This window comes from Myotis nattereri (assembly GCF_964212035.1).
Source record: "Myotis nattereri genome assembly, chromosome: 2".
NCBI lineage: Eukaryota > Metazoa > Chordata > Mammalia > Chiroptera > Vespertilionidae > Myotis > Myotis nattereri.
The window spans coordinates 9,600,587-9,628,494 of record NC_138076.1 but is presented as its reverse complement, the minus strand read 5'-3'; the positions used below and the strand labels follow the sequence as shown (position 1 = coordinate 9,628,494).

The following is a 27,908-nucleotide window of genomic DNA, read 5'->3' as shown; positions in this document are numbered from 1 at the left end:
GGACCCCGCCCTGGCCCCAAGCACCTGGCACCAAGGTTCAGGGTCTCAGTCCCCGCGGAGCCGACCGCTGGCGCGATGGTGGCCGTCTGGCTGGTGCACGTCGGGCAGAAGCTGCTGCTCTGGGGCGCGCTCAGCGCCGTCTCCCTGGCGGGCGCCACGCTCATCCTGAGCTTCCTGCAGATGATGGCGAGCTATGCGCATAACTGGCTGCAAATGAGGCCCATGCCCACCATTCCCTGCGCCTACCCCTTCCTGGGACACGCGCTGATCCTGGAGAGAGGAGGGAAAGGTAAGGGACTGCGCGCCCGGGCCAGCTGCATCCCCGCCACGGGCTGTTGGGCCCCTTGCAGGGAACCGCCCGCTTCCCAGTCTGGAGCAGCAGGACTGGAGCTGCAGGCTGCTGGGTGCGGGGCGACTCTATCACCCCCTGGATAATGGGTTCCCAGTTCGCTCGAGTTTTCATTACACATAAGTGAGTGTTTCTAAACTCCTGTCCTTCTGCCTTTTCTCTTCTCATTTTCCCAACTGCTGGCTGCTGCTATCTGAAAACACCGCCTGTAGCCCTAGCCGGCTTGGCTCAGTGGACAGAGCTTTTGACTGTGGACTGAAGAGTCACTGGTTTGATTCCCTTCAAGGGTATATGCCTGGGTTTCAGGCTCCATCCCGGGGAGGGGGGGGGGGGCGTGCAGGCGGCAGCTGATTAATGATTCTCTCTCATCAGTGATGTCTCCATCTCTCCCTCTCCCTTCCTCTCTGAAATCAATAAAAATATATATAATAAGAAAAACAACAACACCGCCTGTTTTTCTTCTGTCTTTACTGTTAAAATCCTAAAGGCAGATATAACTTATAACTTAGTCTCTCTCTCTCTCTCTCTCTCTCTTTCTCTCTCTCCCCAAAATAAGGGGCAAGAAGTGCACTTGAGACCAGAGCCTCTCCCTCCAGAAATCACAAGACTTGACCACAACTTTCATTCCTCCTTGGCCCTTCTAAGGAGGTTACATACCAACATGAATTATGATGTTATTCACCAAGGCCTGCCCCATAAGTCATACAGCAAGTTTCTGAAATCTTATTTGTTAAGGAGTGAATTGGTTTTTTATTGAAATCATCTTTTGAAGAGACAGCTTTATATTATGTTATGATAGGGGTAGAGGGGTCACTTTAAGTTAGAAAGCTCCTAAAAGTCCCTGATGTTTGCATCCCCCATGAGGAAGGGTGAGTTAGATCTTAGCACTGCATCTTCATGGCTGGATAAGTTGAGATGCCCAGAACTGAAAAGATTTGCCCCAAATGACATATTTTAAAATGAGCCCAGAACTAGAATCCAATCACCCCTCCTTTTAACTGAAGACGTTTTATAGACTGAACATCAATTCCAAAGCTTAAAGGGTTATTTCTTTTCCACTTTCCTTTCTCCAAGTAAAAATAATGCTGTCATTTCAACTTCACAGGAAGACATGAGGCCTCATGGGAGAGTGTTACCAAAATACAGAAAATGTTTCTGGCAGAAGAAATCCCAGTAAACTTTTAACCAACCAGAGATCAATGTGACTAATGCTGCAAGTGTTGCAGCAAAGTTTGATATATGGAAATTACATTTGTAAACATCATCATGGCGAACACTAAAGGCAGAGCTAATCTTCCCTTCTACCCAAAGGCTTTATAATATTAAAAAATAATGGTGTAGAAATATAGACCCCTCCTCCCCAACAGGAAACCATATACTTAAGAAATCTCATCATAGGCTTTTGGGGGAATTTCTCTAAGAATTGAAATCTCTAGTGAATAAGATCCATTTCAAAACAAACTGTGAGTTATTGGATTATTTTAAGTAATTCTCCTTATAGTTACCTCTGGAGAGGAGAGCATGGTAACACATTATCTTTCTCAAGGGGACTTTTTAATGCATCAACAACTACTGGATCTGGGCATGAGACAAGCCTTTGCTCCTTTTCTGCTTGTAACCAAACTGCTTGACTTTGACAAGTTGTTTAAAACTCTTTAAGTTAGAGTGTGTTACCCTTTACTTGTAAATGTTACTTTGAGGATTACATTTAATGTGTGCATTTTCTAGACCATTGTCCAGAGCTTGGTTTGAGTCCATTTTTTCATTGTCAATCATGCACCTATTTGAGGCCCTCCTTTGTGCCCAGCATTGAGCTCAGCAAAATTGGGCATAGCACAACATTTAAAGGTATATTCCCCATCCTCAATACCCTTGTGTCTTCTACAAGAGGCTGTGCCTTTCATTGTGTGGCTACCATCCACATTTCGGCCTCAGAAGTCCCACCTGGAGAATTGCAATGGCCTTCCAACTAGGCTGTTGAACTCTACCTTTTGCTTTTTCAGTCCTTTTTGTCAACACCTGTCTTCCCCAGCTGCTCCCTGCCATGGGGCCCACCTGAGGCCTTCAAGCCACGGATTTTGTTTCCCTGTCTCCTCTGTCAGACCAGACCAAGGCAATGTTTATGGCCATGCTACATATATTTGACACTGTTGATCTGACCTAGCTCTTTTCACAGCAATTTGGCCAATGGTTTGACTGGAAGGCATTTTGAATCCGCGTAATGTAATGGTGAAGATGACACATTGTGTATCTGGGAGCCTTGGGTACAAAGCCAGGCCTATATTTACCAGCGCTGTGATATTGTGCAACTACTTAGCTGTGCACAACTTCCTCAGTCATTCACTAACTTCTGTAATAGTGCTTCTCATCTGACTGTGGTGAGGCATAAAAGACATAAGGCATCGAAACCTTTAGCTCTGGTCTGATGTTTACTTACCTTCCACAGCAAATAAACATGACAGAATGAATGTTCGCCATCTTAGAAGATTCATTATTAGGTTTTGGGGGCCCAAATGTGCAAACTCTTTAAACAATTATTACTGTTTATTCAGTATCACATGAATGGACATCCCTGCGCTTTAGCCTCCCTTCCGCTGCACTTTGAGCAGCTTGCCCTGAAGCCCAGGGGTGGGGGAAGCTGAGGGATGGGAGAAGGAGCAGGGAGACGTGAGTATGTGAACATTTCTTGGCACGAAAAAGAGCTGCAAAGTTTAATAGTTGTTGTTTTTTTATGCCATGTCAATCTGTCCGTGGGGCCCAAATTCCCATGTTAACCCGTCAAAATCTCAGGTGCGGTCTGTATTAGTAGCCTCACAGTGCTGTGGGCATTAGTCCCGCTGCTGTCATGGGGGCTTTCCCTTTGCCTAGAAGAAGCCTGGGTACCACATGCCTCCCAGCCAGTCAGCTCTCCTTATCTCTCCCTCCCTGGACTTTGCCAGCAATCTCAGGAGAGTGCCTCATTTCCTAACCTAATTAGAAAGCCAGTCCTCCCGTGAACTCATGTTGTTTGACTTGGGCTCTGTCTAACCATTGCCAGGTCTTTTCTCTGAGGGCTGGACCCTGTACACCAATCCTTTAGTCACTGTGTTCCCCTACCCCACCCAATCCCCACTCCAGGTTGCACTCATCAATTTAGTGTTTCCTGACCTGACCCAGAGTTTTGTCATGTTTGACCTTTCTGAATGCTGGGCTGCATTCCCCAGATGGGGCCTCAGGGATTTCAATACAGAAAGTGTTAACTCCCAAACTTTCCTCCCTACTTCAGTGTTGTTGGGATTACTGGTCACCATTTCCCCACACCCACTATAAGGACCAGCCATAAAGCAGGACCAGGGCCCCTAACCTTGGCTGCATCCAATCCCCGTCTTTTTCCCACCCCCAGAAGCTTCCTGTGGCCTCAGAATACCAAGTTCTTCACAGATCTCACTCACCTCAGTGTTATTGTCCTAAAATATAACTCTGTGGTTCTAGTACTCATCAGAAACTTTCAGATATTGCCTTGAGGCTGTATAAGAAAATCTAACTTCTTTAGCCTTCCACCACTCCAAGCTCATCTATTAATGTTTTCATAGCCTTCCTGTGCTTTGGCTAAACCTATAGGCAATTTTCAGACCACCCTGACTCTGCTCTGCTATTTCTGATACTTGGTTTACCCTCACTTCCCTTTTCTTCCTACAAAAAGCCAACTCATTCTTTTATTCTCAATCTAGAGGCTCGGTGCACAAAAATTTGTGCACTCGGGGCGAGAGGGGGCCTCTCACTCTGGCCTGTGCCCTCTCGCAGTCTTTGACCCCTCGGGAGATAACGACCTGCTGGCTTAGGCCTGCTCCCGGGTGGCAGAGGGCAGGCCCAATCCCTAGGTGCAGCCCCTGGTCGGGCTCAGAGCAGGGCCGATTGGGGAGTTGGAGCGCCACCCCCTGTCATGCACAGAGCAGGGCGGATCGGGAGGTTGCGATGCCACCCCTAGTCACGCTCAGGGTAGGGCCAATTGGGGGGTTGGGGCACCGCCCCCTGTCACACTCAAGGCAGGGTCGATGGGCAGGTTGCAGCGCCACCCCCTGTCACACACAGAGCAGGGCCGACCAAGGGGTTGAGGAGCTCTCCCCTGTCATGCACAGAGCAGGGCCCATCAGGGGGTTGGGGAGCTCCCCCCATCACGCACAGAGCAGGGCCCATCAGGGGGTTGGGTAGCTCCCCCCTGTCACACACAGAGCAGGGCGGATAGGGAGGTTGTGGCCCCGCCCCCTGTCACACACAGAGCCACAGGGCGATCAGGGGGTTTGGTTGCTGCCCCCTGTCACGCTGATCCCGGTGCTGGGAGGCATATTACCCTTTTACTATATAGGATAGAAGCCTGGTGCATGGGTGGGGGCCAGCTGGTTTGCCCTGAAGTGTGTCCTGGATCAGGGTGGGGGTCCCGCTTGGGTGCCTGGCCAGCCTGGGTGAAGGGATGATGGCTGTTTGCATCTGGTCACACCCCCTTCAGGGTGGGGGTCCCCACTGGGGTGCCTGGCCAGCCTGGGTGAGGGGATGATGGCTGTTTGCATCTGGTCACACCCCCTTCAGGGTGGGGGTCCCGCTTGGGTGCCTGGCCAGCCTGGGTGAGGGGATGATGGCTGTTTGCATCTGGTCACACCCCCTTTAGGGTGGGGGTCCCCACTGGGGTGCCTGGCCAGCCTGGGTGAGGGGCTGAGGGCCATTTTCAAGCTGGCAGGTGACTGAAGCTCCCAACCTGTCCTTTTTTCCTTTTTTTTTAAATTCTGGGCCAGCTTTAGCTCTGAGGCTCAGCTCCAGCTATAAGATCTCTGCTGCTGAAAGCAGGTTTCTGGCCTTTGTTTACCTTCTGTATTTGAAACAATGTTGCGGTCCTGCTGGCTGAAGCCCCGGGTTTTGTTTAGCTTCTATATTTGTTACAATGTTGCTTAGAGTGCAGCTGAGAGGCCGGCAAGGCAGGCGGGGAAGCTTGGCTTCCTCCATCACTGAAGCAAGCAAGCCTCCCTGTTTGTGTCAGCTGCCTGGCTGCCCGCCGCTATCTTGGCTGGCAGTTAATTTGCATATCGCCCTGATTAGCCAATGGGAAGGGTAGCGATCGTATGCTAATTACCATGTTTCTCTTTTATTAGATAGGATGCCATCTCTTTCTTGGAATTTCTCCAGTCCTTTCAATGAAAATCGATAACTTCTCAGACTTAAACTTGTTTTTTTTTTTTTTTTGTATTTGCAATACTTTCTTTTTTTTTTTTTTTTTATTATTATTAGTTAAGGTATTACAAATGTGTCCTCATCCCCCCCATTAAACCCCAACCTCCCCCCCACACACAAACTCATGCTCCCATCCCCCCGTTGTCCATGTCCATTGGTTTGGCTTATATACATGTATACAAGTCCTTCAGTTGATCTCTTCCCCTTACCCCTGCCCTCCCCTACTTTCCTTCTGGGGATTGATAGCCTGATCACTGTTTCTCAGTCTTTGGGTCTGTCCCTTTTCATCAGTCTATGTTGTTCTCTATAATCCACAAATGAGTGAGATCATGTGGTATTTATCTTTCTCTGACTGGCTTATTTCACTTAGCATAATGCTCTCCAGTTCCATCCATGCTGTTGCAAAAGGCAAGAGTTCCTTTTTTTTTACCGCAGCATAGTATTCCATTGTGTATATGTACCACAGTTTTCTAATCCACTCATCTGCTGATGGGCACTTACAGACTTAAACTTCTAATTTAACACCTATTTCATCTGATCTGATACTGTGATTAGTCCCACAGTGACCATCTCCTCTGATTATAAATTCCTTGAGAGTAGGGATCTGGTCCTTTGGTGGTACATGTTCCTTGCCTGTGGAATGCATGTGTGAGCATGTTGTGTTTTCAAGAAGAAGTAAGGTACTTCTGTCATATTCATTCTTACATCTGGACATGTCATAGGAAACTGATTTGATTGATTACCAACTTTCCCTATCTAATCCCTACATTTTCCTCATTGCTTCTCAGTAATTCTTTTTAGCTTAATGATTCTTTCTTATATTCACTATGACATTTCTTCCACATTTTTGTCACATTCCGAAACTAAACTTTTTCCTTTATCCAAGGAAATGTAGACACAGCCTATTATTTATATATTAGTGGCCTGGTGCACAAAACTCATGCACATTAAAAGAGAATTAATGATAAGAAATATTTTAATATTGCTATTTGCCCTTTCTCTGTAATAGAGGTGTCAGAGATGAAAGAAAATTAGTAAAATGTATATAAAATCTCCCTCCTGTCAGAGTCTTGGGCGCGCCACAGGACCTACAAGTCCCCACCCACCACCCTCACGCACTTCCAAAATGCAGGAGACCCAGACCCGGCTGGCTCCACCCCCATTAGATGAGACCTAGACCCAGCCGACCCCACCCCTGTCAAGACCCTCGGGGCTGGGGCCACAACCTCAGGTCCTCTGGGCAGGGAGCACAGCCTCAAGTCCCTCCGCCCGGTGCTGGGGTAGGGGTGTGGCCTGAGGTCCCCTGTCTAGCCCCGCTGGGTGTGGGGGTGTGGCCTGACATCCCCCTTCAAGCCTCACTGGGCAGGGGTAACAGCCTGAGGACCCCCGGTCTGTCACTGAGGTCGGGGGCCACAGTCTGAGGTCTCCCTGCCTGGAACCCGGTGGGAGTCATGGTCTGAGGTCTCCCGGCCCGGAGCTGCGGTAGGGGCGTGGCTTGAGGTCCCCCTTCAAGCCTCACCAGGCGAGGGGTGCAGCCTGAGTTCCCCCGTCAAGACTCGCTGGGCGGGGGGTACTGCAGGACAGGGGCTGTGGCCTTAGGTGCCCCCCCCCCCACCCCCAGCATCATTTCATGCTGAATGGGGATGCATGCAGGCAGTGTGATGTTAGCGCTGGGTGCGGAATTCCCGCCTCTGGCCCTGCCCATAGACTGGGACACCTTAATAGACAAATTAGCATATTACCTCTTTATTATATAGACTAGAGGTCCAGTGTATGAAATTAGTGCATGGGTAGGGCCCCTAGCAGCTGCTGGGCTCTGACCAGGGCCTTCCTACGTTCTGCACTGCCTCCTGGTGATCAGCACATGTCAGAGCAAGCAATGGAAATCCCAGTTGGTCAAACTCCCCTGGGGACATTTTGAATATTTGGCTTTTATCTGTATAGATACTGTGTGTATGTGTTTCTCTTCTACTAGCAAAATATTTTAAAATCTTACTCCAGCTTACTTTTTATTCTTCAGCTTCAGCATTCTATCCTTCTTTATAAACTTTTATTTATTCAAATGATATTAGAACTACAGAAATTTGTAAAAATAATATAGAGTTTGCATATGCCATATACCCAGCAAGCCTCCTCTGATGGTATTATTTTATGGAATTAGTGTCATTATCAAACTAGACCATTATTATTTGTCCAATGTTCTTAACAATACTACCGCCCTTATTTGAATTTTACAACACTGCCTGGTGTTGTTTTTCTGTTCCATGACTCAATTCAAAATCTCACCTGGCATATAGGAGTTGTGCTTCCTTGTGTTATGTTCTTCAATATCAATTTTTTCTAATCTGTGATTGTTTATCAGTCTTTCCATACCCATTAAGACCTTGACACATTTTCTGAGACAGGTATTTTGTAGAATCACTCTCAGTTTGGATTTGACTGTTGTTTTTTCAGAGTTTCATTGAGGTTATGCATTTTTTACAAGAACACCATATGTGATGTTGAAAACGTTCCCTCTAAAATCAGGAAGACAAGGATGCTCACTCTCACCACTTTATTCAACATAGTATTATAGGTGCCAGTCAGAACATTTAGGCAAGAAAAAGAATGCAGACGTCATGATTTTTCATATGGAAAATCCTAGATACTCACCCCCCCCAATGTTAGAATTAATAAATAAATTTAGTAAAGTTGCAGGATATAGAATCAATATACAAAAATCACTTGCATTTCTTTATGCTATCAATGGACTACCAGGAAGAGAAATTAAGGAAACAGTCCCATTTACAATTGCATCTAAAGGAATAAAACACCTAGGAATAAATTTAACCATGGAGGTTAAAGTCCTGTACACTGAAAACTATAAGATATTGACTAGAGAAGTGATACAAACTAATTCTATCATTACTTCTTCTGTTGCACAAATTGTCCCTGTTTGAAGTATTAGGAGCTTTTCAGTTGGCTGCTTGGTGTTTTAACACCATCACTTTTTGAGCACTTCCTTACTTTCTGCCACCATGATATATTCCACTCTTCTTGTATTTTTCTCTGCCTTGTCCCTAAAATCAATGACTTCTCCAAGAACACTTATTTATTTTATTCTAGGATAGTCTTTAGAAATACTTAGATCTGGTACCCGTACTAGGAATGGGAGACAATCTGGGAAGTTATATTACCAGAAATCTTGTTTATAATATCAGAAAAGACTTCGCAGCAAAATCACATTTAAGATGACACTTGAAGGATAAGTGAGTGTTATTAGACAAAAAGCAGTAGGAATAAGAGTTTCCTACAAAGAGAAGAGGTTCTGTAGGGGTCCTGAGACATTTGAGAAGTTGAAGAATTAGTAAAACAGAAGAGTTTTTTAAAATTATTTTTTTCTTGAGGTAACATTCGTTATTAACATTATCTAGATACCAGATGTACAATAGTATAATTTGATGTCTGTATACTCTTTTGGGTGCTCACAACCAAAAGTCTAATTTCTATCTATTACCATTTGTTTAACCCATTTACCTAGTTTGCCCTCTCTCCACTCTCTTTCTCCTCTGTAACCACTATTCTGTTGTCTGTATCCTTGAATTTGTTTCTATTTTGTTATATTTGTTTATTTACTACTTTTTAAAATATATTTTACATATGAGTTAAATCAAACTGTTTTTGTCCTTGTCTGTCTGACTTATTTCCCTTAGCATAATACCCTTAAGATCCATTCATGTTATCACGAATGACAATATTTTATCTTTAAAAAATATATATTATTTTATTAATTTCAGAGTAGAAGGGACAGGGGAGAGAGAGAAACATCAGTGATGAGAGAGAATTGTCGATTAGCTGCCTTCTGCATGCCCCATACTGGGGGTCGAGCCTGCAACGCGGGCATATGTCCTGACTGGGTCAATCCTCAACTACACAGTCATGCCAGCTGGGCCAATATGATCACATCTTCTTTATCCATTCATCCATTGATGGATACCTAAGGTTGCTTCAATATCCTCGCTATTGTAAGTAATGCTGCAGTTAACATTGGGGTGCATATATCTTTTTGAATTAGTGTTTTCATGTTCTTCAGATAAATACCCACAAGAGGAATAGCTGGATCATATCTTAGCTCTAATCTCAATTTGCCGAGGAACTTCAATACTATTTTAGAGAGGGTGAAAGGGAGCATCTATCTACCAGGGCTGTGGGGTTGGGACAGGCATCCCTTTCTACAGAAGAGTAGCCTGTGCAGGTCAGGAGAAACTGAACAACCTTGGTGTTCTTGGGGAAGCATGTCATAAGGTCACCACAAACATCCACAGTGCTTGGCATTTCTCAGTTAACCAGGTTGTTAATATATATCATTCATAATTCAAATTAGCCTTATAATTCATTCATTAATAATTTAGTAAGGACAACTGTGTGGTTTAGCTTCAAGGTGATCTGGGAGAAATTGAGTGAGTTGCCCAAAGTAAAAAGAGTAAAAACCCAAAAAGACACAGTAAGGAACTTATTTAAATTAATTATTTTCTAGAGTTTTTCCAGCAGATGATTTATCACACAGGACGCAACAGACATGTGCCAATGCTAAAACTCTGGCTTGGCACAGTACCAGTAATAGCCATGTTTAAGGCCGAAACTGTAGAGGTGAGTTGATGGTGACTGTGGTCAATGTTTCACTGTATATTTGATGGTGTGAGAATCTCATCAGAATAAACAGCAAATATATGTCCTTACATTTAATTGAATTCAATACAATGAGGATTACATTAAGTATCTAAGGCTTTGAAGGTGCCATTTAATGCTTTCCTGATATAGTGTGAGTTCTGGGTAGAGTAGCAGCTTCTACATGTCTATACGCATTTAGTATCAAGTAATATATTTGTCCTCCTTTTTGGGGAAGTCTTCAATAGAACAGAACCATAAATAGATTATTCTACAAGGTGAGCTCATATCATCTCCCACGCACTGTTTTAAGATTGCAAAAATGTAAGACTAATAAAATTTAAGTGTTTCCCTTAAGAGGCTCAGAGTATCCATTATGCTTTTATGATTTCAAGTTAATTTTTTAAAAGAGAACACTAAAGTGGTATTGATGGGAAATATGTTGTTAATAAACTCTATTGAAATTACGCCTAAAAATTATTTATCTTTCTTTTAGTTATTATCATGACATTGGGAGTATTATCTTATGGTTTGATGACAAAGGCTTTATGTCAGGAAGTAAAAATGGGAAAAACAGACTTTCTCTTCATGGACAAAAATTAACAGCAAAATTTCCTAGGGTTGTTGGGCTTGGATACATCTTTCTTACTCATTGTGGTAAAACTGTTGGAGTGTCTCTGGCACCACACTGCCCAATGTACTGGCCCAGAGGAGATAGCGAGAGGCCACATGTGGGATGTCAGCCATTGCTGGCCTAGTGTAAGTGGACTGAGTACATGTGGATAGAGATCTGTCCAAAGTAGGGAACTGCAGCAAGATCCTGAGAGGCATTTTGTGCATATGCTCATCCCTTCTGCTTTACTTTGGCTCCAGGCACCTAATTATACCCATGGTTCCCGATGCTACTTATATCCTGGAGACATTCAAATGTGTACCTAGTATAAGCCTCAATCCTGAGCTTCATACCTGCTTTCAAATTATGTCAACATGAATGTCTCCAAATCAACATACCTGATAATGAACTTGTGATTTCCTTCTCCCTAAATGTGGTCATCCTTTGCTTCACCCACCTTCTTTCCCCTCACTCCTACCCTCAATAAACAACTCCACTTTACTCCTAATTCATGGCAGGACTCAGGGAATTATCTTGGTCATTTTCCTTTCAGTCAACTCCAGCTAGTCTCCAAGAGTGAGAGACAGTGGAGAGACAGTGGTATGCTCCAAACTCTAATTGCATTTCGTTGAGTCATAGCAATGAAAATGAACCACCAAGAAGTAATTGTTATGAAATGTTACTTTGGAAAGTAGTTGTGTTCTAGCCCAGTATTCTTATAATTATGGTTGTGTTCATATCTCTATCTCTCATTATGCTTTTCTCTCTTTCTAAGGCAATTTTAACTAGCTCAAAGCAAATTGACAAGTCTTATCTGTACACATTCCTACAACCATGGCTTGGCCTAGGACTTCTTACAAGGTAAATCAGTGTAAATTGGTAAAGCTGTCTTGTGCGTAACTTATGTCAGGCATCGACATGGGGTAGTTTTCCTATAGCAAGAATGTGCCATTGAGTAGTAGGGAGAAACTGAAAAAGTTGGGTGGTAATGGGCCTCTGAGAGACAGGAACCGAGGGTGTAGAGTAATCTTCAGCCATGGTATTCAATAATGCTGATCACCAGTGTTCCAAGGATAGTTAGAAAGTCCCAATGTAGAAATGGAGTATGGCACAGGGGAGTTTTGAGCAGGGAAATCTTGAAAATTCAATTAAAAAGGAAGTGATCCTCAGAGAAGTAAGTTGAGCACAGTAACCTCAGTCCTTGAGCTGCCATCCAGAAACAGGTCCCCATCAACTGAGAAAGAGAAAGCAGGACTTCGGTGGGGACTTTGGAGACTTTGAAGTTGTTAGAGATCAAAGTAGACTCATGGAGCTTCTAGATTTTCAGAGGGTTAAGGTTGGGTAAAGGGGGGAAATTTCTCATTTTTGGAAACTCAGAACTTAGAAATTTAGTGAAATTCTTAAAATTTTCAATTTTGATCAGTGCTCTTTTACATATCTATATAAATAAAAATGTAAGTGTTCGTTTGTTCAAAATCTTAAATCTTCGAAAGTTCTTCACCAATTGCTTTGAAATTTTGACACAACGTTGCATTCGAATGCGCGTGTGTTTTTATATACGTATATATCTACTATTATATAGATGTCACACTTGTGACAGGTAAAAACATGTCTTTTTTGAAAAACAGCGCCATCTGTTGGACGTAAAAGCAACACACGCTACACTAAATATTTTACGATTCCATTTCAATGTTTCTGTTTACAATTATAAATTGTAGATAGAATTAACTACAAATATGCATGTCCAGCTGCAAAACGATCGATCAGCTGAGATATTCTCACATCAATTGATGGAAATTGGGAATGGAAAGGTGCCGGTTGATCTGACCTCAGGACGAATTTCATTGCCTCATAACTTCTGCAATTTAGTGGTGTCAAAAGAAGAATTGGTTGAAAAAGCATTTCCCAATATTCAAATCAATTATAAGACTCACTATTGGCTGAGTGAACGAGCTATTCTTTCGGCCAAGAACAAAGACATCTACAAACTTAACAATATTATTCAGTCTAACATTCAAAGCGAGGCAGTCACATACAAGTCCGTCAACACTATTGTGGAAGCAGATGAAGCGGTTAATTATCCAACAGAATTTTTGAATTCACTCCATCCGCCAGGGATGCCACCGCATGTACTGCACTTGAAAATCGGCGTGCCAATTATCATGTGAAATATCAGCCAGCCAAAGCTTTGCAACGGCACGCGGCTTGCATTTAAAAAATTAAATTAATGAGCAACGTCATAGAAGCAACAATCTTGACAGGACCTTTCAAAGGTGAAGATGTCCTCATTCCTCACATTCCTATGATTCCAATGGATATGCCATTTCAATTTAAGAGATTGCAATTCCCAATTCGATTGGAGTTTGTAATCACCATCAACAAAGCTCAGGGCCAATCTTTAGAATTGTGCGTTTTAGATCTGGACATGGATTGCTTCTCACATGGACAATTATATATTGTGTGTTCTACAGTCAGCAAACCAGACAATCTCTATATCTGCACAGACAATGGAACAACAAAAAATATTGTATACCCACGAGCATTGTGAAATTAAACATATTAGAAACGTGCGCTTTCTCTTTTCTTTCTTTTCCATTTAACCGGACTGAGCCACAGCAATGCGTGGCCGGGTACAGCTCGTTAGTTATAAAGAAGGATATCTAAAATATGCCCATTCTGTAACTGTATATGAATCTCCCCTTGACTTTCTGACCAAAGCATTTGGGAATCTGTAGGTTAAGAAGAATTTGTTGTCTTGACTATGCTTTACTTGCTTTGCATGTTGCTTTTCTCTTCTTTGTAACCATGTCTTGTATTTCTAGTACTGGAAACAAATGGCGCTCCAGGAGAAAAATGTTAACACCCACTTTCCATTTTACCATTCTGGAAGACTTCTTAGATGTCATGAATGAACAAGCCAACATATTGGTTAATAAGCTTGAAAAACATGTTGACAGAGAAAAATTTAACTGCTTTTCTTACATCACTCTTTGTGCCTTAGATATAATCTGTGGTAAGTCTCATGGATTTGTTTCTAGAGCTATGGTGTAAACATACAATGGTCCAAATAGAAAATAACATTTCACTGGGAAGGCAAATGAAGGGGTTAGAAAGGATATTGGCTTCTTTGGGCTGGTCCTTCTGCTAAATTAGGCTCCTGAAAAGCAGTACCCCTGCCAGAGCTTTGAGCAGAGCCAACCTGCCAGGAAGGTCAGAGGGAAGAAGGAGCAGGAACAGGGAGTAGGAGAAACAAAGTTGCAAGAGTGAAAGGGGACAGGAACAATTCTAAAATATATAAGAATTGATCTCTTTTTTGAAGTGTTTGCCACTGGAAAATAAACACAAGGCATGTGCATGAATTGAATGGTTGCTTCTCACCCATATTTTGCAGAGACAGCTATGGGCAAGAATATTGATGCTCAGACTAATGATGATTCTGAGTATGTCCGTGCAGTGTATAGGTAAACAGAGCCCTTCTAATTATGTTTTAAATTGTTATTGATTCAAGCTTTAAAAATATCGCTAATAGTTTTTTGTCTGTGTTGTATCTTTTTCACAATGAAATATTGCATTAAAAATTAACCTAATCATTTAAGCATGTATTTTAACAGTAGAGGGTTTATTTTATAAATTATGGTATACCCAGGCTATGGTATAATTTTAAATGATTATTTTATGATATATTAAAAAATTACATTATGATGCTTATTGATAAAATAAAGATAAAAACAATATTTTAACATGGTAACCACTATGTATAAAAAATTATTCATTAAAAAAAAACTTGTAGATATTTTTCCACAATGTTAGCTGTGATTATTATTTTGTGTTATATGCTCCTCTTTCTTGTTTTTGGTGTTGTTATTAATTCTCTCTTCCCATATTTCTGCACTTAGTGTGTGTTATTCTTTAATTGAAATAGCGTATTTACTTTGATAAATTGCTTGAGATTATTCAACTATTAAGGGGCAGGGCCAGGGTTTGATTTAAGGAATTCTGTCTTTGAGTCCACTGCCCATTTCATTTTAACAGATATTAGCATATATAATCTGCTATTCATCACACAAGATACTGACTAGTTTTATAGTGGTCCACAGAACAGAATAACAGGGAGACAAGCATCAAAACAAATAAGTATAAACTGATAAACTGTAATAATTGCTTCAAAGAAAATATAAAGTTGATTGATATTCGAGAAGAAAACAGCAATAGGGCCCACAGATTGAGTGACTAGGAAAGGCCGCTCTGCAGAATTGACCTGTAAGCTGCTCTCAAAGGAGGAGATCATGTCTAGGTCTCTCTGCTCCATCACTGGAAATGTTGAGGGAGGGACTCGGGACAGGGATGTGACAGAGGGGCACTTTCCTGGAGAAGAGGACAGCCAGAGGAGTGATCAAGCAAATGCGTGGACATTAAACAGGCAGATTTCATCAGACCCTGTGGTATAAGAGCTACAGGCAGCTCGGAAGGTCTGGAACTCTTCCTGGAGAAATAGAAGGAGAGGTCAGATGGCCATCTAGTAAGGTGTTTTATACTGGATTCTTCATTCCTCTATAGGACCCATTTGATTTTTAAGCTTCCTTGGATGTGTAATAACCCATGCCTTCATTGTTGAGCATAAAGCATGGAGCTCTTAGTAGCCGCTAAGATGAATTACTATTGTTGCCACATATTACCCTCATTGAGACCAGGCACTAAATAGGTACTCAAGGAATGCACGTTTTTGATATATCAGCTGATACATTTGCATCCTGTTTATAGGATGAGTGATTTGATACATCGAAGAATGAAGACGATTTGGTTCTGGCATGACGTTTTGTACCTTTTGTTTAAAGAAGGATGGGACCACAGAAGGAACCTAAAGATCTTACATAATTTTACCACCAATGTAAGTCCTCATTTTTTTTTTGTGATCAAACGTAAATAACATAAAGTTTATCATAATAGCCATTTTAAGTGTGCCATTCAGTGGCATTAGGGGCATTAACAATGTTGTGCAACCTCTACCACTATCACTTTCTAGAACTTTTATAAGTGCATGACTCCTGTGTTTGTTAACATGCCAAGTCATTAATGTTCTCTACTCGGGGAGGATAGTCTACTGGGGGAGGTTAATCTACTGGGGAGGTTGTCCATAAATAAATAGTTACAAAATGTGATATGTGCTATGATAGTTTATTAACAAAATGGGTGCTATACTAAGAAAATGAAGACACAGGGAACTGTGTTATAAGAATATTCTGTAAAATGTTTGGATTATGCAATAGTTTTCTAAGACAAAGGGCATTTACAGCAGTATCTTAAACTGGAAATGATAAAAATTAACTAGATATTACTATGTAATTGTTAATGACAAGGAAATAGTAATGTTCCGGAATATAGTCTGGGTTTGTGTTAAAAGTATGTTTATGAGCCAAAACCGGTTTGGCTCAGTGGATAGAGCATTGGCCTGCGTACTGAAGGGTCCCAGGTTCGATTCTGGTCAAGGGCATGTACTTGGGTTGCAGGCACATCCCCAGTGGGAGATGTGCAGGAGGCAGCTGATCGATGTTTCTAACTCTCTCTCTCTCTCTCCCTTTCTCTCTGTAAAAAAATCAATAAAATATATTTTTAAAAAAGCATGTTTATGAAAAGGCAAACTTTAATTAAAAGCATGCTTTGTAATTTAAGTGTAGTGATAAAAGTGCCGAAGTAAATATATTTATCCTTTGCTGTAATTTTAGTTTAAAATATGATGGCATTGCTTCCTGAAAATGAGGTATTGCCTCCACCAAAAGATCAAGTGGTTAGAGTCCCTAGATGTTAGGTGAATGAGATGTTGGAGTGAGCTGCCGTCAGCGAAGTATAGCATAATTGCCTGTCAATAGGTGAACGGTGAACAGATTTTATTTTATGGGTATAATTACACTTGTCTTCCAATTTCATGCATTAATACCAGTATCAATAATGGATGAATTTCAAATTGGATGGCTAATATAAAAAAACTAGAGGCCCATTGCTAGAAGATTTGTGCAATACGCCTTCCTTCCCCTGGCTGCCCGCACCAGTTTCCTTCAGGCACCCATGACCCAGGCCTTTGGCCCGTCGACAGCGGAGCAGCCAAGCCTCAGGGATAGGCTTCTCTGCTCCAGCCGCAGCAAGGCCTGGCTTCTCCACTCCAGCCGCAGCGGAGAAGCCAAGCCTCTTCAGTCTTCAGTCTTCAGTTGTCTTCAGTCTTCGCTTGGAGCCTTCAGTCTTCACCCTGTGCCTGTGTATGCAAATGAACCCACTGTCTTTGCATAGTCATCCTGATTGGCTGGTGGGTGCAGCGGAGTGACAACCAATTTACATTTTTTTTTTATTAGTGTACATTTCCTACATTCCCTACTGAGTGCCAGGTACTAGGGTTCCACCAAGAATCAAAGAGAAGACATGGTGCTTGCCATTATGGAACTTGGCATCTGTTCATTCAGCAGAAGCAGGTTTGGACAATTGCCCAAAAGGAGGAGAAAGTTGAAATGTGTAACCAAATTAAGCTCAGGGGCTTTCATTCTTTTATTCATTCAACACATACCTGATGAACATTTTTAAAATGCCAAGCAGTGTTCTAAATGTTGGAAGTATATCAATGAATAAATTCAAATTTGCTGCTACATTGAAGTTGGAGGAGAAAGTCAGGTGGTAAGTGAAATGGAAAAAAATGTAAAGTAGGCTTAGGAAGAGAGTGAGTAGTAGGGACTAGGGTAGCAGTGACCCTGACAGTGTGACATTGGGCAGTGGAGATCTAAACTAGGGAGGAAGCTAGTCATGCTGGCTTCTGAGGCAAGAGTATTCTAGGCAGAAGGAGTGGCAAGCGTACAGGGTGATTCTTTTCTTCAATACAACATGTAATTAGAGTGATCTCTAATTAATCTATTACATAGTGACTAGAGGCTCAGTGCACAAAATTCATGCACAAGGGGGTGACCCTCAGCCTGGCCTACACCCTTTCGTATCCAGGACCCGTTGGGGGTTGTCCGACTGTCGGTTTAGGTCCAATTCCACAGTCAGCCATCACTCTTGCAATCCAGGACCACTGGCTCCAAACCATTCACCTGCCTGCCTGCCTAATGCTTCCAACTGCCCTCCCTTTCCAGGCTGGTTGCCCCAACTGCCCTCCCCTGCCTACTTGGTCATCCCAACTGCCCTGCTCTGCTATCCAGGTCACCCCATTGAATATCCGCTTCCGGCATGGAAGCCCCGAACGGCCCTTCCCTCGAGGCCCAATCATCTGCAACTGCCCTCCCCTGCAGCACCTGGTCACCCACAACTGCCCTCCCCTGCTGGCCTAGTTGCTCCCTACTGCCCTCCCCTGAAGGCCTGGTCACCCCCAAGTCCCCTCCCCTGCCGACCTGATCTCACTCCTAAATGCTATCTCCTGCCTACCTGATCGCCCCCAACTGCCTCTACCTTGGCCCCCACCACCATGGCTTTGTTTGGAAGGAAGTCAGACATCTGGAAGATGGCCAGTTGCCCCAGTCTAATTAGCATATTACCCTTTTATTAGTATAGATTGTGTTCTCTCCACTACCCAAATTTTCTCATGAGCTCTTTCAACTCACTCTAGCCCTATTCAGGAGACTACTACTCTATTCCCATGTTGGAAAGGCTGTAAAAATAGTGCGTGGAAATTATGTATTTGTCTGTCATTAAATTTGTTTTTAAAAGTCTTATTAAATAATGCCCTAAACATATTCACAGAAAGCATTACTATATTTTCAAACAACCTAACTTCCTGTTGAGTGAGACAGAACAGGAAAGGCTTAGAAAAAAATCAGTTAAAGAAGCTAGTATATTTTCACAGGAAAATGGATTATTAGGCCATATCAAATTCCACACAAAAGCATGTGATCATTTAAATCACACAGGTCATCAAGGAACGGGCCAATGAAATAAAGAGAGATAAAGAAGGTAAAAGTGATGACAAGGGCACGACCCTCTCCAAGAGAAAACGCAAGGCTTTTCTTGACCTGCTTTTAAATGTGATGGATGATGAAGGAAATAAGCTAAGCCTTGAGGCTATTCGAGAAGAAGTGGACACTTTCATGTTTGAGGTATGTTGTGTTGTTATGTTAGTCTCAGGTATCATCATTAAACAAATTACAGTTCCTGTTACATAACAAGAAAATGTTTTTGTTCTTTTTTAATCTTGGGAGTTGAAAATGCTAAGGATGAAGAAATAGCCAGCACTAATACTTAGAGATGTTTAAGCATTTAATAGTAAAATTAAAAAGAACATGAAATAGCAAGAATTATTTGTACTCACCTTTTAAAATATGTTGGGATCCTTGGTATAAGGGATGATCTGTTCACAATTTCTTTTTAACTTAAAAAAATAATATATAGGAATTCTTTAAAAAAGTTTTTAGCATTTTTTAAAAGTCTGATCACATTTTGAAGTAGCTTGTTATAACTGATGAAGAGTCATTATATTGTAGTTAAAAATTAAAAAGTTCAAGACCCTAATTAAATATCAGATCAACTTTCTTCTTCAGAAAAAGCTGTAGGCTTGTATGGTCTTTTTTATTCTCAACATCAGGGAAGTTTTCTGTCATTATTTCTTCAAACCAGTTCTCTATTACATGCTCCACTTCCTCTCCTTCTGGCACCCCTATTATGCAGGTGTTGTTTCCTTTCATGTTCTCCCAAAGCTCCCCTAGGCTCTTCTCCTCCTTTTTAAGTTTTCTTTCCAGTTGCTGCTATGTTTGTGTGTTTTTTCCTACCTTGTCTTCTAATTTGCTGATGTGGTCCTCAGCCTCTTCTAGTCTGCTATTGAAGCCTTCCTTTATGTTCTTTATTGCAGCTAGGTCATTCCTCATTTCCTCTTGATTCCTTTTCAAGTTGGTGACATTCTTATTCAGCTTCTTATAATTCTCATTGAGTTGTGTGTATTTGTCATCCAGACATTTGACCATCGTTATAACCATTACTCTGAATTCTTTCTCTGACAAGTTACTTGCCTCCATCTCATTTAATTATTTTTGTGGTGATTCCTTTTTTCTTTCCTTTGGGGATTGTTTTTATGTCTTCCCACTTTTTGTTGAAATGTTTTGTTTCTATGTCTTAGATCCAACTGCTTTGCTACCCAGGTTGTGTTGGGGGTGGTTGGTGATTTTTGGAACCCAGTGGTGCAGTCTCTCAGATCTCCTGGGCTTGGTGATCTAGCGGAGCCCCCTATTTGTGTTATTTGGGTTTTCTTGATATAGTTGGGTCTTGAATGTTAGCTTATTTTTCATGGATGTAGTCTCATCACAGATGGGCAATGTGACTCACCACAGTTTCATTGTGCAAGCTGTTGTAGATGTGATCGCAGTTCCAGCTCTTGTGGAAAGAGTTGCCTGAGGTCTCACTGTTATGTGCTCACTGTTAGTTCCCAGAGTGCATGGGCTTAGGAGGAAGTGGTCTTGGGGCCTTAGGCTCAGCTATGGTGACTTTGGCTGGTGTTGTCTGACTCTTGCTGGGGTAGTGTCTCTCTGTAACTCACTACGAGGCTCCCAGAGTCTGGGACAGTGGGGCGTGGGGGGCAGGGCGCCTGTCCTGTAGTCTGAAGTTGAGGCAGTGGGACTCTGGCCAAAGTGATTTCCCTCTCTGAATCACAAGAGTGTTCTGGAGCCATCAGCTGTGGTTGTGGGAATCTGGGAGTCTGTGGCCAATCAATGTGACCTTGTATGGCAAGACGAGTCCTCAGTAACTCACTAAGGTGTTCAGAGGTAGGCAGCCATGGATCCTGTTGAGGGAGCCATGTGACCTCGGTTGGAGGGGCACACACCCAATGGCAGCTCACAGAGGGGCCCAGGAGCCATACGGTGGAGCTGTGTTATCGTGGGGCCCTTACTTGGGAGCTGCACTGTCATGGTGTGCTGCTGACCCGGGAAGGGAGAAGTCCCAGTTTCTGCTTCAGGAGCTGTGCACCCTTGGTTGGATATGAGCGCCCAGCAGTGGCTTACAGAGCAACCTAGGAGTTACCTGCCGGGGCGGTGGACTCTGGTGGCCTGCGTCATGGAGCAGCACTATCGTAGGGACTGGATTCTGGCAGCCAGGGTCATACCTTATGGTGGCTCAGAGAGTTACCTGGGAGCCGCCTGCAGGACAGTGGACTCAGGGAGCCTGTGCACCTCATCGGTGTGACTGAGGTGACCGGAAGTCAGCAATCAAGGAGGGTGAAGTCTGAGGTACTGCAGCCAGCGTCTTCAGCCCTTGATTAGATAGGAGTGCGCCCAGCAGCTGCTCACAGAGGCACCAGGGAGCTGTCTTCTCGGGTGGTGGACTCAGGAGACCTGCGTGCCGAAACCACATGACCACTGTGTCTGTGGGCAGTCAGCTAGAAATGGGGAAGTCCGAGTTTCTACTGCCGGGGCCGTGCATCCTTGTTTGGATACATGCATACCCAGCAGTGGCTCACAGAGGCACCGGAGAAGCCTGTGCCTGGGCGGCTGACTCAGGGTGCCCGAGCACTGGTTCAGCATGACCGCAGTGTCCGGAGGTCAGCAGTCAGGGAGCGCAAAGTCCCACTTACTGCTGCGGGATCTGTGCACCCTTGGAGGTAGATGTCCTAGGGTCTGCAGGTCTGTGGTGAGGCAGTAGAACTTTGGCTGGTGTGGCTGCAGAGTCACGAATAGTGTCCACGGCCAGTCTGGGAGGTGGTGCTGGTGAATTCCTAGAGGAGGCTTCACTCCCCTTCAATATGGCATGGGCTCCCTTCTTGAGCCCCACAGCCTGAGGAGTGCCCGCAGTGGTGATGGGGCGGCCTGTCCAGTAGAGCCTGGTCTGCCAGCCTCTGGTACTCCTGCTGGATTTAACTGTCCCTCACTCATTCACACACACATTGCACACATCCACACACTCCCCTGTCACTTCATCACTCAATCATACCCTCTCCCTCACCTCCATCTTACCAGCCACCATCTTCCCAGTTCCTTCTAGTAGGGCATTTAACCAGTTTGTGATTCTAAAGGGATTTCTTGTCTTCACATCAAAAAAAGGGATAAATTTTAAAAATATATAATTTTATTGATTTTTTTAAGAAGAACAAGGTAGAAATATCAATGATGAGAGAGAATCATTGGTTGGCTGCCTCCTGCATGCCCCCTACTGGGGATTGAGACCACAACTCCAGCATGTGTCTTGACCAGGAATCAAACCATGACCTCCTGGTTCATAGGTTGATGCTCAAGCACTGAGCCACGTGGCCGGGCTCCCATGGATTTTTTGTGAAGAATAATTGAGTTCATTTCTGCAAAATGTTTGGTATTTTCCCTCAAACTCAGAAAGGTTTAAATGGGGTATTTATCAACTTCTTGATGTGGAGACTGTTGCTCAGAACCACCCATATGCTGCCTGGTCTTGCCTGGTGTCCAAGTAAAGTTGACCATACAAATTGGAGAAAGTGGACAAGTGCAGATCTGGCCACTTGGCTCAGGAAAGTCACACTTTATTCCCTCAAAAACAGTCTAGCGCATGGAGATCCCTTGGAATACCTCCTGTTAGCCCAGCCCAGCCACTCTCACCAAGTATGTGACTCTGTCGTATTGAATGTCCCTGTACCCAGAGGCATCCCCTCTGAAGGGATTGTTTCATTGGTTTGTTCCCCACGGAGGTAAAATACCATATAAAATTAATTGTTCTGTCTGGGGTCACGTCACAGCTGTCAAATCCAGAGCCAATTCAAAATAGTTAGCATTCCTAAACATGTCAATAGAACTCTGCTTTCTAAGCTGTTGTTTTTTTCTCTTACACTTGTAGGGCCATGACACAACTGCAGCTGGAATAAACTGGGCCTTGTACCTACTGGGTTGCTATCCAGAAGTCCAGAAAAAATTGAACAATGAACTGGATGAAGTGTTTGGTATGTAGGGCCCTTTCACTATTTACACAGAAGGTCCCAAGTCACTGAAGCAAATGGCATTCTTCCTCATTAAGAATGTGCAGTCGGGCCTGTTCTAAAGACACTGTAATAAGCAGGAAGGCTGCCATATGGTGCCCCTTCCAGGGCTAATGTCCTTTGCAAGACCTCCTGCATTTGTTTACAGGCATTTGCTGATTGCTTGGCATGTGACTGCACCGGCCTAGATGCGGGGGCTACACGGATAAATGTCACTGTCCTCAAGGACCTCGCGCTTCATAGGTTAAGCAGGCACTATGTAGAAAGTATCAAGTCATGTCTGTGTGCTGGGGGAATAGGAGGAAGAAGGGGCTAGCGGAGAGCAGAGAGGAGAGGTGAAGCTGGTTAGCAGGGTCAAGGAGAGCTGTTCCATATAGGATTGCTGTGGGTTAAGCTGATGGGACATACATTTCTTTTGTACAACCAGTAACCTGTAGGTAAGGGGTCCTAGGCTGATGCCTGTAAGGATGTTGAGAGAATCCTGGACTTGTTCTTTTTTCTTTCTGTCATTTTCATCATCATGGATTTTGTTTTCTTGATTGTGGTTCTGGGTCTCATGCTTATTTTTAAGGCAAGAAGAAATGAGAAGGGGGATGAAGGATAATATTAGTCTCCTTTGACTGTGGTCACAGATTCTGCAAACTGGGTGGCTTAGCACAACAGAAATATATTCTCTTACAGTTCTGGATACCAGAAGGCCCAGATGAGTATCTCTGAGTTAAATCAATGTGTTGGCAGGGCCGCACCTTTTGGAAGCCTGAGGGGAGAATCCATTCCTTCTGGTGACTGCCAACATACCTTGGCTTATGGCCATATCATTCACATCTCAGTCTCCATCTTCACATCACTTTCTCTTCTCTGGGTGTGTGTCAAATCCCCTTCTGCTCTCTCTCTTATCATGACATTCGTAATGGCATTCATGGCCCACCTGGATAATCCACAATCATCTCTCCTTTTAAAGATCCCTAATAAAATCTTCAAAAGCACCTTTCCCCCAAAAAAGTAATATTTAAAGGTTCTAGGGATTAGGGCCTGATATACTTGTGGGTCATAATCAGCCTATCACAAAGGAACTGTGTATTGTGCCATCAACTTAATCCTTTGTATATTCAGATGTCATATGGCTTCCCATGGCTGGGAAAAGAAAGGTAAAGGTTGGCTTGGCCAACCAACAAAGTGGTATCTGGTAGATTTTCCTAGTGCAAAGTGGGGAAGGAATAATAAAGGAAAAGAGGAGGAGGTGGAAGACATTCTGGAAAGAGAGGCTCCAGGTGCACAATGGCAGAGTGGAGAAGTGGGAAGATAACAGTAAGCATTGAAGGACAGGTGGAATTCAGAACATTTGTTAGAACCCATTGAGGGTTGAAGTTGGAAAAGTGATTTCATGTCCAGATGGTGTGAGGACTGGAATTTCATACCAAGAGGGAAGACTTTATTTTGTAGAATGGAGATGATCTAAACTTCTGGGCTCTGTTTTTGTCGTCATTTTATTTTTCCTGTATCAAGTTGAATTTCTCTCAGATTGTGTCTGGTGGGTAAATTGGATGTTCTAGAAACCCAGGTTCTTTTGGAATGTGTTCCCACGTTTGTGTTTTTTACAATATTTAGCCCAATGCAGGTGTCACAAATGGTTTTGGATCTCACATAATCAGTGACACCATTTTTACTAGAATTTTTATTCTGCTGCTTCCATGCTTTATGCTAATTGTGCCTCACTTCTCTTCTACCCCCAGTATTAGTTCTAAAACTTTTTTGAGCCACTGATCTTTGGATATTGAGATGTAATTATTCATTCCTTTTTTTTTTTAACTGAGGTAAATTTAGTTTCATTATAACAAGCAACTGGTACACTTTTAATGTTTAAAATTGAGCATTATCTTTTCTTTCCAGTGAAACAAACAAAAAAAATTAAATAAACAGGAACAAAATTACAATAGAGAATGATGGTTCCAAATAAGATTCTGCAAGTCCGCTATTCTCCCATTGAGTTGAAGGGCCCAAGCCATTATTAGAAGAGAATTTTATTTTAAAAGTGTCATCTTAAACTTCAAGAGAGGCCATTAAACATCACAAACATACCAAAGGGAAGACTTGTCAAAATGCCCACTTAACTAACCCAAAAATCTTATATTTCTTTTTTTTTTTAGTTTAAAAAATGTTCTATATAAGAGAAAGTAGACAGGTATATGTTGGTAAATGCTAACTGCCCACATTCTCAGAGACACAGTGTAATCTGTGTGCTCAGTGTACAGAGAAAGGAGGAAGAAAGCTGGAATTCTGTGCGCTACTGCGCGGGCTGAGGCTCCAGCCTCCAGCGGAGCAAAGTAAGCAGGTTTTTCTTTCCCACGGAGCACAGGGGCATTGACTCCACATAGTGTTTGTTGAGGCAGGAAGGGATGAAAGTGAATCTGGACTTGTGTGCATGCATATGAGCCTAACCAATGCACACAGACACCAGGGGCTGAGGGCATACGTGGGGAGGGCGGGGAGGGCGGGGACATACGGGCGCAATGGGGAGATAAGGACACATATATAACACCTTAATCAATAATAAAAAATAATTAAATAAATAAAAATCAATGGAAAAAATTAAAAATAAAAATATATTTAAACGTAAAAAAAAAAGAAAGTGAATTTGAAAGACAAAGCATTAGAGATTCTTTTCTCACTGTATTCTGCTCAAGGTATTTCCCTCCAAGTAAGTTGAGAACCAGATGTAAGGGAGAGAAAAGAATTCAAAAGAAGAATGACTGAGCCTAAGAGTAAAACAAAACAAAACAAAACCCAGACTTTAACTTGCTCCCAGTGACTGGAGGAAACTTTTAAAAAGAAGGTTGGAATCCATCCTTGTTCCTTAGTCACCGTCTCCTTCATCCTCATCAGCTTGTTTGTTGGTAGCTTTCAATCCTCTCCCTCTCCCCCTCCATCATCATCTTCTTCTCTTCTCATTCCCCATCTTCATCTTCCATATCAGGAAGCAAGTAGTAATGAATTGGATTTTGGCAAATACCACCTTCGATGATCTCTCCCAACTTATCTGCACCTGTATCAGAATGGCCATAAACCAGATTTTTGTTTCTCGGTCTCTTCCATCTTGCTTTATCCTGCATTGGATTTGAACATTTCATCAAACCCTTTCCAGATATTTTGTGGACTTTGAAAAGGCATCACGGCTTGCACTCAGATGAAATTCTTTGGGTGCAATTATTTTCCAAGGAAGGGTTTTCATCAAAATGAAAATCTGTTCTGTGACCTGATTCATTACTTTTCAATTCTGTACTACAACTCTGGTTAAATAACACAGTTCCTTTCCATCTGTCTCCCCACGCAGTGAAGGCATAGAGATGGTTGCAAATGTTGTTGCTCAAAAAGTTGGGATTTAGGCCATCAATTCTGAGAAAAAGTGGTTGGCAGGATTTGCTATATGTCCGCCTTCAGAATCTTCTCACTGGCTTGTTCATTGAGTTGGTCTGTCTCATTTTTTGCTTTCTCAATATATTCAGTTGCTTTCTGCTTTGCTTCCTCCATAGCCCGGGCAACCAAGTCTCCTGCTTGCTCCAGCTCCATGGCTGCTGGCCGCCATCTTGGTTGGGTTAATTTGCATATAGTCACTCTGATTGGCTGGTGGGCATGGTTTGGAGACATAGAAAAAATGGTCAATTAGCATCTTTGTCTTTTTTTAGTGTAGATTCCTTTTTGATGTCTTATCCACCAAGCCCAAATAGTTTTCATTTATTTTATTTCATATATTTACTTTGATCAGGGAATTCTCATCGCCCCGTTACCTTAGAGGACCTGAAGAAACTTAAATATCTGGAGTGTGTTATTAAGGAGACCCTTCGTATTTTTCCTTCTGTGCCTTTAATTGCCCGTGGTCTTAATGAAGATTGTGATGTTGGTGAGAATTCTTCCATGAAATTAGTGGGTAGAATGGACATTTCTGTGTCTGTTATGCTCTGTTCTCATGACAAATCAACTATCTCATGACAGGGGGGTACAACGTTGTGAAAGGCTCTCAAATACTCATCATTCCCTACGCACTGCATAGAGACCCGAAGTACTTCCCAGACCCTGAGGAGTTCAAGCCAGAGAGGTTCTTTCCCGAGAATTCAATGGGACGCCATCCATATGCATATGTGCCCTTCTCTGCAGGACCCAGAAACTGTATAGGTTTGTATCCATCAGAATCGGTTTGACCTTTCAGATGCACATGACAGGGATTTCTCACAATAATGTCTTTGAGATGTAGTGTGTCAGATACAAGTCTGTAAAAATACTTGTTTTATTTTTTTCTCCCACTTTACTATGACTGTCGTAATGTATATCATTTTTCTAGGGCTGCTGTAACAAAGCACCACAGACTGGGTGGGTTAAATGACAGAATTTAATTTTCTCACAATTCTGGAGGCCAGAAGTCCAAGATTAGGGTGTCTGCAGGGCTGGTTTCTTCTGAGGCCTCTCTCCTTGGCTTATAGATAGTTGTCTTCTCCCTGTGTCTTCACATAGTTTATTCCTCTGTGTGTGTGTGGGTGTTTTTAATTAATCAAAGAATGCTCACCATGGGACCAGCAAAAGTACTTCAACAAAATAAATGCACATTGCCATGCATTATAAACACTTTTGGCTTTAGTATCTCTGGGGTTTTACTGTTTATGTAAATGCAGGCATTGGTACAATGAGGCCTGGTAACTCTATAGTAAACTACATGAAAGGCCCAGTAGAAAAGCATTCTAGAGTTGTGGTTCTCATGCCTCAATGAGCCCAGGATTCATCTGGGTACTGGGTTGGCTAGATTCCTTGTCCTCAGAGGTATTCAGATGCACTGGGTGGGAGCAGGGAAGGGCACTCAAGGATCTTTATTATTAGGAAGCATCGTGAGTGATACTGGCTCTCCCAGGGCCTACTGTGAAAATCTAACGTCACTTGCTCCCTCTAATGGAACCTGTTCTTTCTCCCATTTGAGATATATCTGTAATTAAAGTCATGTTATTTACATTAATTTGAAGGTCAAAGGTTTGCCATGATGGAAGAAAAGGTCGTTCTTTCATGGATCCTGAGGCATTTTTGGGTAGAATCCAACCAGAAAAGAGAAGAACTCGGTCTGGCAGGAGACCTGGTTCTTCGTCCTCTTAATGGCATCTGGATCAAGTTGAAGAGGAGAAACGCAGATGCATCCTAACTCTGTTATTGGCTGTGCC

General features: G+C 42.9%; 2 protein-coding genes across 2 annotated transcripts in view; one reads left to right on the top strand and one right to left on the bottom strand.

Moving 5' to 3' along the window:
- Positions 1 to 27,908, bottom strand: part of LOC308512628 (coagulation factor XI-like) — a gene marked incomplete at both ends in the record, with an annotated part of 328,656 nt that overhangs the window by 154,140 nt on the left and 146,608 nt on the right.
- On the top strand, positions 25 to 27,889 carry LOC308514064 (cytochrome P450 4V2-like; the record flags this gene model as incomplete). The annotated part of the gene is made up of 11 exons (XM_081084106.1): positions 25 to 289; positions 10,068 to 10,180; positions 11,587 to 11,672; positions 13,634 to 13,824; positions 14,203 to 14,272; positions 15,573 to 15,699; positions 18,698 to 18,883; positions 22,572 to 22,674; positions 26,474 to 26,608; positions 26,701 to 26,880; positions 27,717 to 27,889. Exons 1-11 carry the CDS (start codon positions 76 to 78, stop codon positions 27,887 to 27,889), a joined length of 1,578 nt encoding a protein of 525 aa, XP_080940232.1. The 5' UTR covers positions 25 to 75.